The following is a 10,000-nucleotide window of genomic DNA, read 5'->3' as shown; positions in this document are numbered from 1 at the left end:
CCCCCAATAAAAATCAATAATTGAATCTGAATGGGATCATTGAATCATATCAATTAATAATCTGATAGGACTTGTGACACATGTTTTGCCCTTCTGAGCTCCATAAATTATTGTTTCTTCCAGAGATCATTTATTTCTTCATTTTGTCTGTGTTTGACAGTGCACAGCAATGTAGAGCATGTTCTGCTGCTTGAGTGGGCAGAGTGTTGTTCTTAAGTATAGCCTATAGAGAGGAGATGGCCCCCAAGGCTACTCTATATTAAAATGCCTTTAATCTGGTGACCCCTGACACTTAATTAACGACAGTGTGAATTGCCAATAACACTCAATATTTCATGATTATGGTTTTTTAAACCTCAGGATTTTGCTGTGGAAGACTTTCATTTTTTTTTATTTAAGATGCTCTTCCTACCTAGACAAATTGATCTTTCTTGAGCGTAGTGAAAAGACACTTAAAATGAGTTGAATCGAATTGAATTGTGTAGGCTGTATTTTCAGATTCAATTTCCTGTGTCCCATTTTATAAATATGTAGTCTCACTTCATCTGGAGAGGTTTAAAGGACAAAGCTTCCTGTCTTGCTAAAGTTTGGATTGCCAGGAAGTTTTACTAAGCTTGGTCAGACCCAGTCAGACTTCTGAGGTTCTGTCAAGTCATTGTTGCAAATGACAGTAGCCTACATCCCAAGTAGCAAATGTTTGTCATAGGCTAGCTCAAATACACGATGTAGTACAGTATGGACAGGTTTTGGAGAGAAGCCAAAAACATTCACAAATCTGTGTGATTCTGTATATCTCCAACTACTTTGACACTACCTGATATTACTCATTAAATTTGGCAGTGTTCATTCAGCACTTAAAGAGACAAATATCACACTCTTCTTGGTCCTGCAATACAGTGTTGAATTTACAATGAAAACGCACTCTGTACTAACAATACCCACAATGATGAAATGAATAGTTTTCCATTGTTTTCAAAACCACAGCTTGTGTGTGTGAACATTTCAAACAGCGGCATAATTAACAAAAGAGGATAATGGCTATTTAATCAGTTCTATGCCGATGATTAATTAGATGTGTGTAGGCGATAAGTTTGAAGTCATTTCACTTGGTAATTAGGTTACTAATTAAACAGTCGGGGGGCAAGCATCAGAACTCAGGTGGGAAATTTAAATTCCAAAATCTTGTCGCTTAATAAGATTAAAGTTCTATTTGTGGAGATTAAACACAAATGTTAATTAATCTGCATGGACGCCGTCTCAAAGTCTCCTGTACCAGCAGCAAAAAGAAAGCTTTCACTTTCAAGGCTCCTCTCTGTTCTTTACAGGATATCCTCCAATCTTTTGAGGCAGAGAAGTGTTTGCCTTTTCCTTCAGTTCTTCGTATTTGCGTATTTCGTGCTATCAACATGCTTTACAAATTTATAGTGCGCAAAAAATACAATATTCCAATAAAAGGACAGAGAGAGAGAGAGAGAGAGAGAGAGAGAGAGAGAGAGAGAGAGAGAGAGAGAGAGAGAGAGAGAGAGAGAGAGAGAGAGAGAGAGAGAGAGAGAGAGAGAGAGAGAGAGAGAGAGAGAGAGAGAGAGAGAGAGAGGGAAAGAGAGAGATACTGTAGAGACAGATACTGTAGAGAGAGATAGAGGACAGAGTAAGTAATTCTTGGATTGGATGGGACAAAAATTAAGTTAAGCGAGATCAAAGATGTGTTCAACATGGTTTGACAGCCCAAGCCAGAGAACTCTTGGCAGCATTACCATTCATATTCCAGGCACACATTAAGTAACATGCTCTCACTGATATGGAGCAGCATGGAGAACATTTTGGAAGAAAAAATTCTGCACTGCGCTGTCCGAGATATTTATACTTTTGGATGTGTGGGATAAGTAAGGTGAGATTTGACAGTTACATGTAAAATGCAACAGAAATATACAGGGGTTGGACAAAATAATGGAAACACCTGTCATTTTAGAGTGGGAAGCTTCCTCTTGCGTCCACAGTTCATCCTGTTGGATGCGGTTCATCCTTCTTGTATATATTGGTGGCATGCAGACATTACCTTGGATACAGTGATACATCACAAAGACTTGTTGTCTCAGTCAAAGATGCAGCAGTTAAATGGACACCAAGAATTTCTCCTTTTTGAACTCTGATATGTCACCCAATTTTGAACAAAACTTTGCCCTTACCCTGCTAATTGAATCTTCACACTTCACCTTATTGATGCGATGTGCAATTAATGAAGATTGGTCAACAGGCTGGTCACTTGAGCCATGAAACTACTATATCTAAAATGACAGATGTTTCCATTATTTTGTTCAACCCCTGTAGCTCCGTTTGGTACACTATCAAACATTGCATTACACGTAAAAAAGTAAGTTGCCCTGCCCTGTTTGTAACCTAAGAAAGCCTTGAACTGAGTTACAGTAACTTACAAACTAAAGACAGCAGGGGGACTTACTTTTTTACGCTTCACTGGCTTAAAATGTTTTACAGTGTACTGCCAATGTCCTGCTCTCTATTATATGCCCTGTAATTGTTGACAGTGTGTATCATGTGTATGTGACGCAAGACACAGCCAGACATTTATACAAAAATAATTTTTTGTGATGGATAATGAGTTCTCTCACCATGTACAAACAGTAGCTCTTCTGCAAAGTCAAGAAATCCGTTTTAACACACGCACGCACGCACGCACGCACACGCACACACACACACACACACACACACACACACACACACACACACACACACACACACACACACACACACACACACACACACACACACACACACACACACACATTCACACACACACACACACAGTGTGTATTATAAATAGCCTTTTAGAGAACATGGAAGAGAGTCTGTTCCCTCATTGTAGGGTTGATTCCCATTCAGAGGTGTGCCTGCTCACATGTCAATAAGTTCCATTTGATGAACAAGCTCCCCTGAAAATCAGCATGTCAACCATGAAATAAATATCTCTATTGCTATCTGCTGCATGGGCAGACCCCCCACACTCCCTCTATTACCCTCTGATGTGAAACCAAGCCACTTCATGAACGAACAAAATGCTGTTAGCCCCACCGGATTGGTCTTAGACATCTATCTCTGACGTCTGTGTGAACAGCAGTGGGATACATGTACAATTTGAGTGGGATTGGCTTTTTTTGCTTAGAGACCTCAATTTAGATTGGGCGACCATTGGTGTATTGACCATTTGCCATTTCGATATAACTCTATTCGCAGGGCCGTTTCAAGGAATTTCGGGGCCCTAGACAAAGGGGTGACTTGGGACCCCTGTTTTTCTCGCCTAACTACTTGGGAGCCCCCCCAAAGAGAGATGCAGTATCATTGCACTTTTCGGTCACTGAATTTAGGGAGGTGTTGCCTCACACACAAAGTTGTCATTACTGTCATTTGAATACAAGCACATAGCCAGCCAGTAATTATCGGAGGGGGGGGGGGGGGGGGGGTCTTTTTCAGCTATGGGACCTTGCCTTGTTTTCTTGCCTGGTTGCAACAGGCCTGCCTACTGTGGAGTGTGAGTTGCTTGGAGGCTTTTCATGGTGCCAGGTGCTTGTCAAACTTTTTTAAATTGGACTCGAGAAAACTGTGAGCAGCATGGCATTTAATATGGCCATGCCCGCTAACAGGGTTGGCCGGGCCTAGGGCAAAGACATTTTAAACAGCCCCAGACCAGTACAGACAGAAGAGTTTTCTACGTAACGAGGACTCCTCTCTGCCTGGGTCTGGGACAGCTGACCCCTTTGTCAGAGATGAACTGAGCTGTGTGAGGTCCATTAGGGAAGACGGTGCCGAGTGCCTAGTGGGCGTTATGACTTATTCATATGTTAACACATGTCGTGTGTGATAGGTGAGTCACTAACACACGCAAGCATACACAACTCCCATACACACACAGACAGACAGACAGACAGACAGACAGACAGACAGACAGACAGACAGACAGACAGACAGACAGACAGACAGACAGACAGACAGACAGACAGACACACACACACACACACACACACACACACACACACACACACACACACACACACACACACACACACACACACACACACACACACACACACACACACACACACACACACACACACACACAAGAGCGTGCTTAAGCTCACAGAACTAAGCTTGATCCATACAGATTCAGGAAGCGGCTAATGTTATTCACAGCTAATGATCTCGGGCAGGTGTGTCAGCTATGTCACACTGCTAATGTCACCATCTTGGTATGGCTTCATGCAAAGCGGTCCGTCCCAGGGGTTTACCAACTGCTAAATCCTTGCACATGCTGTGTGGTTCCCTGTAGGTATAAGTTCATTGGAGCATATATAGAACATTTTTAACATTATTAACACGCCTGGTGTGTCACCGTTTTTATTAGTTAGACCCCTCCGGAATTCGGAGGCCTTTTTTCAAAAAGTTGCGATCTAAATACCCAATGATGCGTAAGGACTTCCAGGAATTTGCGATAGAAGTTGCGATGTGGTAATGAAACTTGTGAGGAATATTTTGCATATTTATTACTAAAAAAAATAGCCATCTCTAAAGACAAAATGGGTTTCACACACTTGACAGTGAAGGACACTGGTACATTCCACTCGCCTTGTGATTTTTAGTTAAATTGAAATGGTCAGGTTGAGGAATTCATATTTCAACTTACTATGGTGTGTCCACCATTTGTGTCTGTCAACACCACCAACATCTCACCTTCGCATAAGAGGGGATCAGGTTGTCTACACACATGTACTGAATGACATAATTTAATCACAGAGCAAATACTGGCTGAGATTAACCCGTCAAGACATTACACATTTTCTGTTACCAAAATGGCAATGACCAAGTGGTAATACTATATTACTAAAGGCCCTGTGTAATGTCATAGTGTAGGGCTAGGGTATAGTTCTGTCATTTCAACAACTATTACAGCGTTCCACTGGTGGAACAGCATGCATTATGGGACACCAATCATGAGAAATGTCCATTTTGTACAAGGCAAGATAATATTAAGTATGCTTGTGACACTTTCAATCTACAGTATCTTATTTAACAACAAAAAAACATTTTTATTTATTCCCAAAGACATCCAAAAGGTTATGCAACATCAGCAGACAGCTAGCAAACAACGATACCTTTTGGGAAAATATTTGGAGTAGGCCTATGTACATTTAAAAAAAAATGTATACAAAAGTTGCCCCCATTAGAATAGCTCATATCTCGGAAAGGGCTGAGGCAAAAACTGCGGCGTCACCGGGTTCTGACAAGTCAAGGATAGCGTGAGCAATACAACAGCACATTGAAATTGGCAGGAGTGCTCCTTTAAGACAATGCCCCTGTCCTTTTTCATGCAAGGCCCCTGTCATACATTTGCTGTTACCAGAATGCTACTGACCGATTCCGAATGTATAACTAAAGACTAATGTCGTAGTAGGTCTTTTCAATGACTAGTACAGCATTCCACTGGCGGAACAGAATGGGTTCTACAATAGGGAGTTTATATGTTTTTGCTGACATGGATTAATGCAACAAAAATCTAATTAGCCTAGGTATGACATCACATCATATTTTATCTGTGTGCTGTAGACTGAGACACACGTTGACACTTGACCTCTACACCGCAACCAAAGACCCATTTTAGTCTGTCATTAGACAGGCGCACCCGGATTAGGTTGCATTTTAATGGCCAAGTGGGTCGAGAAAGGGTCATGACATCCATCACACTGTGAAACGTACATCGTAAATACAGCGCATCGTTTTGTGAGGTTGCCTTTGTTCATGAGACTGGGCAACGGTCACTATTTAATGTCTTTTACTGCCACTTGACATATGAGAAGAGACCAAACATTTCTATTGATCCATTTATTTTGTACATGTTATAGCCTTGTGTTTTTGACTCATCATTGAGATTAGCCTAAGTGGCCTCTTACTGCAGATGGGCCCGTCGACAAGCAGGCTTATGCAATTTCTGACAGAAACACTCAACAACATCATAACACCATTGATATGACACCACCAATTTCACATAGTAACACCTGGCCATTATCATTTTGATAAAAATGAGGTTATGACAGAAGCTTTGGGGTTAAGTAAAGGTTGACTCGTGAAGGTGATTAGCCTAATTAACTATGTTGCCTACCTTGGGTTCGTGTAACCCTTTTTCATCTTCTTCATATGAATTCGGAAAATGGATCAGAGTACTGCAAAGCGTTACACGGACCACCTTGCCTTTAATGGTGCACTGTGTGATATTTTTGGTAGTTCATTTCCAGAATTCATGCTGCCACAAATGTTACCTTTTTAACAAATACTTACTTACCACCACCATCAAACATTAAATTCTAAGCATTCATTACAGTTATGTCCTCGAAAATTGCACTTTGCATACATGAAAAGGGGACATTTTTAGATGCAAAACCTACTTTACTTACTGGTCATACTAGTAAACATTGGTTTATTTTTTATGAAATTTTCATGAAAAGATTACATTTAGCAATAGGGAGCACAGTTTTAATGAGCAGCATAGTTGCAATACCAACTCTGGCTACCATCCTACACAGTGTACCTTTACACATGACAAAGTCAAAACCCAAAACGCTGGATTCTGATCAGAGTTGTCGGCCCAATCAAGTCAGAAGTAGACAAAAGACAGAAGTCACACCGTCGTCGAAATATGTCAGGTAAAGGAAGAAAACACAAACTTTTGCATATTGGAAACGAAAGAAAAACCATCGACTTAACTTAACAAGAAGACATAATGGACGTACGTAATGGATGCAGCTGGTAGGCCAATGCAGTTGGCTATTCAGGTTCCAAGACATGGAGGTAGAACATTACACTAGAGGTGGCACTGCAGTTTGCAGTGCAAGCGCAACCTCTATCTTGTGTAGGTACTGTTCTTCAGTCAATGCCCACCTCAGTCATAAAATGGACTAAAACTGTGTGAATATGAAGTGAAACATTAATGGACATCAAGGACCAACATCAAGGGCCATATTTGAAATGTCAGGCTGAATATCTTCTTAAATCATGAGTCGATCAAATCGGCTTATATTAATTATGTAGATATTTAGATTAGCAAAACTTTTCAACTATTGTCCTTGTATAATAGTGTGTTGATGAAAATGTTCTCATTATTAAGCCATTTCTTGACATTCATTTACATTTCTCAGGTGTAGCTCCAAAAAATGGCTGCCAGGATTGCTGTGAAAAGGCGTGTGTGGTCTAGCCTGGCTCTCACGCAGGCCCTTCGTGTATTTCCGCTCAACTTCGTGAGCTCTGGAGGGTCTGGAAATCTTAGACGAGCCCAAACGGAATCAGTAATTTCACAGCCTGTCCAATCAGAATCACAGGGCAGGACCACGGGGCGGGGCACAGACAAGTCAATGATTGGGCAGGAGGGCAGGATTTGGCTTGTTAGCTTTGCCGATTAGCGAGGCGCCATTTTCACAAATTCGCGCATTTCCGACATCCACTTCGCTCATGATGATTGGTGGGTGTGCGAGTTTAGTGTTGGGCACACAGACCTTTACGCAGGTCTGTGGTTGGGCACCTCCATACATCCAATGCCCGTCTTCCATATAGCTTTCTGGTCAACCGTAAGTTAGTCAGTAACGTGGCACGTAATTGGCTGAGTAAACTGTCGGCGGAAATAACTCCATGGAAGCTAAAAAAATCGTTCAATTTTGGCTAAATTCACTAGCCTAGCATTTCCCATTGAAATGACTGGAGGCGGGAATTATTCACTCTCTCCAGTTCTTATACTACCTCCATGGTTGAAGAAGTATGTGATTCAAAAAAAGCCACGAATGAATTCTCCAGTCAGGTTCAAGCTGTTTTGAACACACCCACGCCTTTCCAGAGCTAAGCGATTGACAATGTTCCAGATGGTTGGTAACAACCATCACGTGAGAACCAGGTTAGGCATGGTCGCCTCTAGTCTAATATTCTACCTCTATGTTCCAAGGGCACTGGCATCAGCTGTCAATCATGTAATTCTCCATTTGTGCAAGTGCAGTGGATGTGTAGAATAGACAGATAGACAGATATAAGCAAGAATTAATTATTTAGTCGATTGTTAGCTACGGTTGTGAAGCGGCAAATCCTGTACAGCACTGACTCAAAGCAACGCACGCACGGACACACGCACACACACACACACACACACACACACACACACACACACACACACACACACACACACACACACACACACACACACACACACACACACACACACACAAAGAGACTGTTTGTTGTCTACTGTTTTTTTAAAAAAAAATTCTACATCTTATTTTCACATGTGTAATTCTGTGAACCATTATTAGCTTATGCTGTCGAGGAATACAAGCCAGTTCGTTTCACTTGGTATTCCGCTAAGTATTTCCCACAAAGAAGATGGTATTACAGTTTTCAGCTGTGTGTTGTGAGTGTGAAAAGGCAACTGCGGCAATGTCCCTAAGCCTCTGCCATGTCTTCTTAATCCTGTGTAATCTCATCTTTATTTCCGCATTTACTGGAAACAACACATCCTCACATTGTCACCCCACCTCCTGCACGCACGCACGCACGCACGCACGCACGCACGCACACACACACACACACACACACACACGCACACACACACACACACACACACACACACACACACACACACACACATACACACACACACACACACACACACACACACACACACACACGTACAGTATCTGCACTCAATATCTTCTCTTCCACAGACACACAATGTGACAAACCCAGCCCCATGAATAAAAGAACAACAATGGGTGTGAAGTAACTCACCTCAGCATTACGTTCTTCCCATCGCTGCGAATACATCGCACCTGTCGTGTCTGGTACCCAATGTGGCTGTCATATCCCCCTGCTGCATAGAGGTGATGATGAGCATGATGATGGTTGTGGTGCTGATGCTGCTGAGAGTGGTGCTGATGAGAGTGATCATGCATCCGGAAGATGCTCTCCTTGTGTCTCTTCACCACCACCACTTCCTCTGACCCCTTGACCTCCGACTTGACCACAGGATCCATGCTGAAGTCCACCCGAGTTCTGCCATTGGTCGAACCCGCGACCCGCACCCGACACTCGCTCCACGGCCCCGCCCACAGGCTGTAGCTGTGCTCCGGTTGGCTGGCTGGGCAAGGGGGTGGTGGGTTGTCTTTGTCCGCCTGTTGGCGGTGACAGCGTCTGGTTTCGGTGAGGCTGGGGCACTCGGCGCCCCCGTACAGGGGCGCGGCCAGCACCTGCCTGGTGCGGTGCTGCAGAGCCGAGGAACCGCAGCTCTGGCTGAGGCAAGGCGACCAATGGGAGAAGGCCGAGAGGACGCAGTTGATTGGGCAGGGGAGGAGGCAGGCCTGCTCGTCGGAGGGGCGAGGGGAGAAGGCCTCGCACACGCGGTCGTCGGACGCCACCTCTCCGTCCGTGCGCCTGGAACAGGTCACGCGTCTCCTCTGCACGCCGCGCTGCGCAGTCACACACTCTCCGGATGATACCACAGAGGAAGAGGAAGAGGAGGAGGAGGAGGAGGAGGTGGAGGTGGAGGTGGAGAGGGGGCTGCAGGGGCCCCATGCCGACAGCTGCCACTCAAACAAGGTGCGGTGCCACTCGCACACGCGTACGCAGGGGCGGCGAGGGGACGGGCGGTCGGAGGGGCCGCAGTTGGAGGGGTGCGCCGTCCAGCCGTCGGAGTGGACACACCACACGGCCCGAGATTGGACGCCGGCCGAGCCGCACGTCTCCGCCACACACACTCCCCACATGCCTAGAGAGAGAGAGAGAGAGAGAGAGAGAGAGAGAGAGAGAGAAATAAATGTAAAGATACAGAGAAAGATATGTGAAAATAAAAAAGCAACATTACACAGGATTAAGAGAGAGAGAGAGAGAGAGAGAGAGAGAGAGAGAGAGAGAGAGAGAGAGAGAGAGAGAGAGAGAACAACAAAAAACAGAGAGGATGAAA

At 44.0% G+C, this 10,000-nt stretch overlaps 1 protein-coding gene across 1 annotated transcript in view; it reads right to left on the bottom strand.

Annotated features, from left to right (window-relative positions):
- LOC134459522 (thrombospondin type-1 domain-containing protein 7B-like) overlaps positions 1 to 10,000 on the bottom strand; it is a 148,939-nt gene that overhangs the window by 112,818 nt on the left and 26,121 nt on the right. The window contains exon 2 of the mRNA XM_063211885.1: positions 8,830 to 9,805. Coding sequence (XP_063067955.1) covers positions 8,830 to 9,803 — 974 coding nt within the window. The 5' untranslated portion in view covers positions 9,804 to 9,805. The remainder of the gene's footprint in view (positions 1 to 8,829; positions 9,806 to 10,000) is intronic.

The sequence above is a fragment of the Engraulis encrasicolus genome, chromosome 12, assembly GCF_034702125.1.
Source record: "Engraulis encrasicolus isolate BLACKSEA-1 chromosome 12, IST_EnEncr_1.0, whole genome shotgun sequence".
Taxonomy (NCBI): Eukaryota; Metazoa; Chordata; class Actinopteri; order Clupeiformes; family Engraulidae; genus Engraulis; species Engraulis encrasicolus.
Note: the sequence above shows the minus strand (reverse complement) of the source record. Positions and strands in the feature narration are given on the sequence as shown.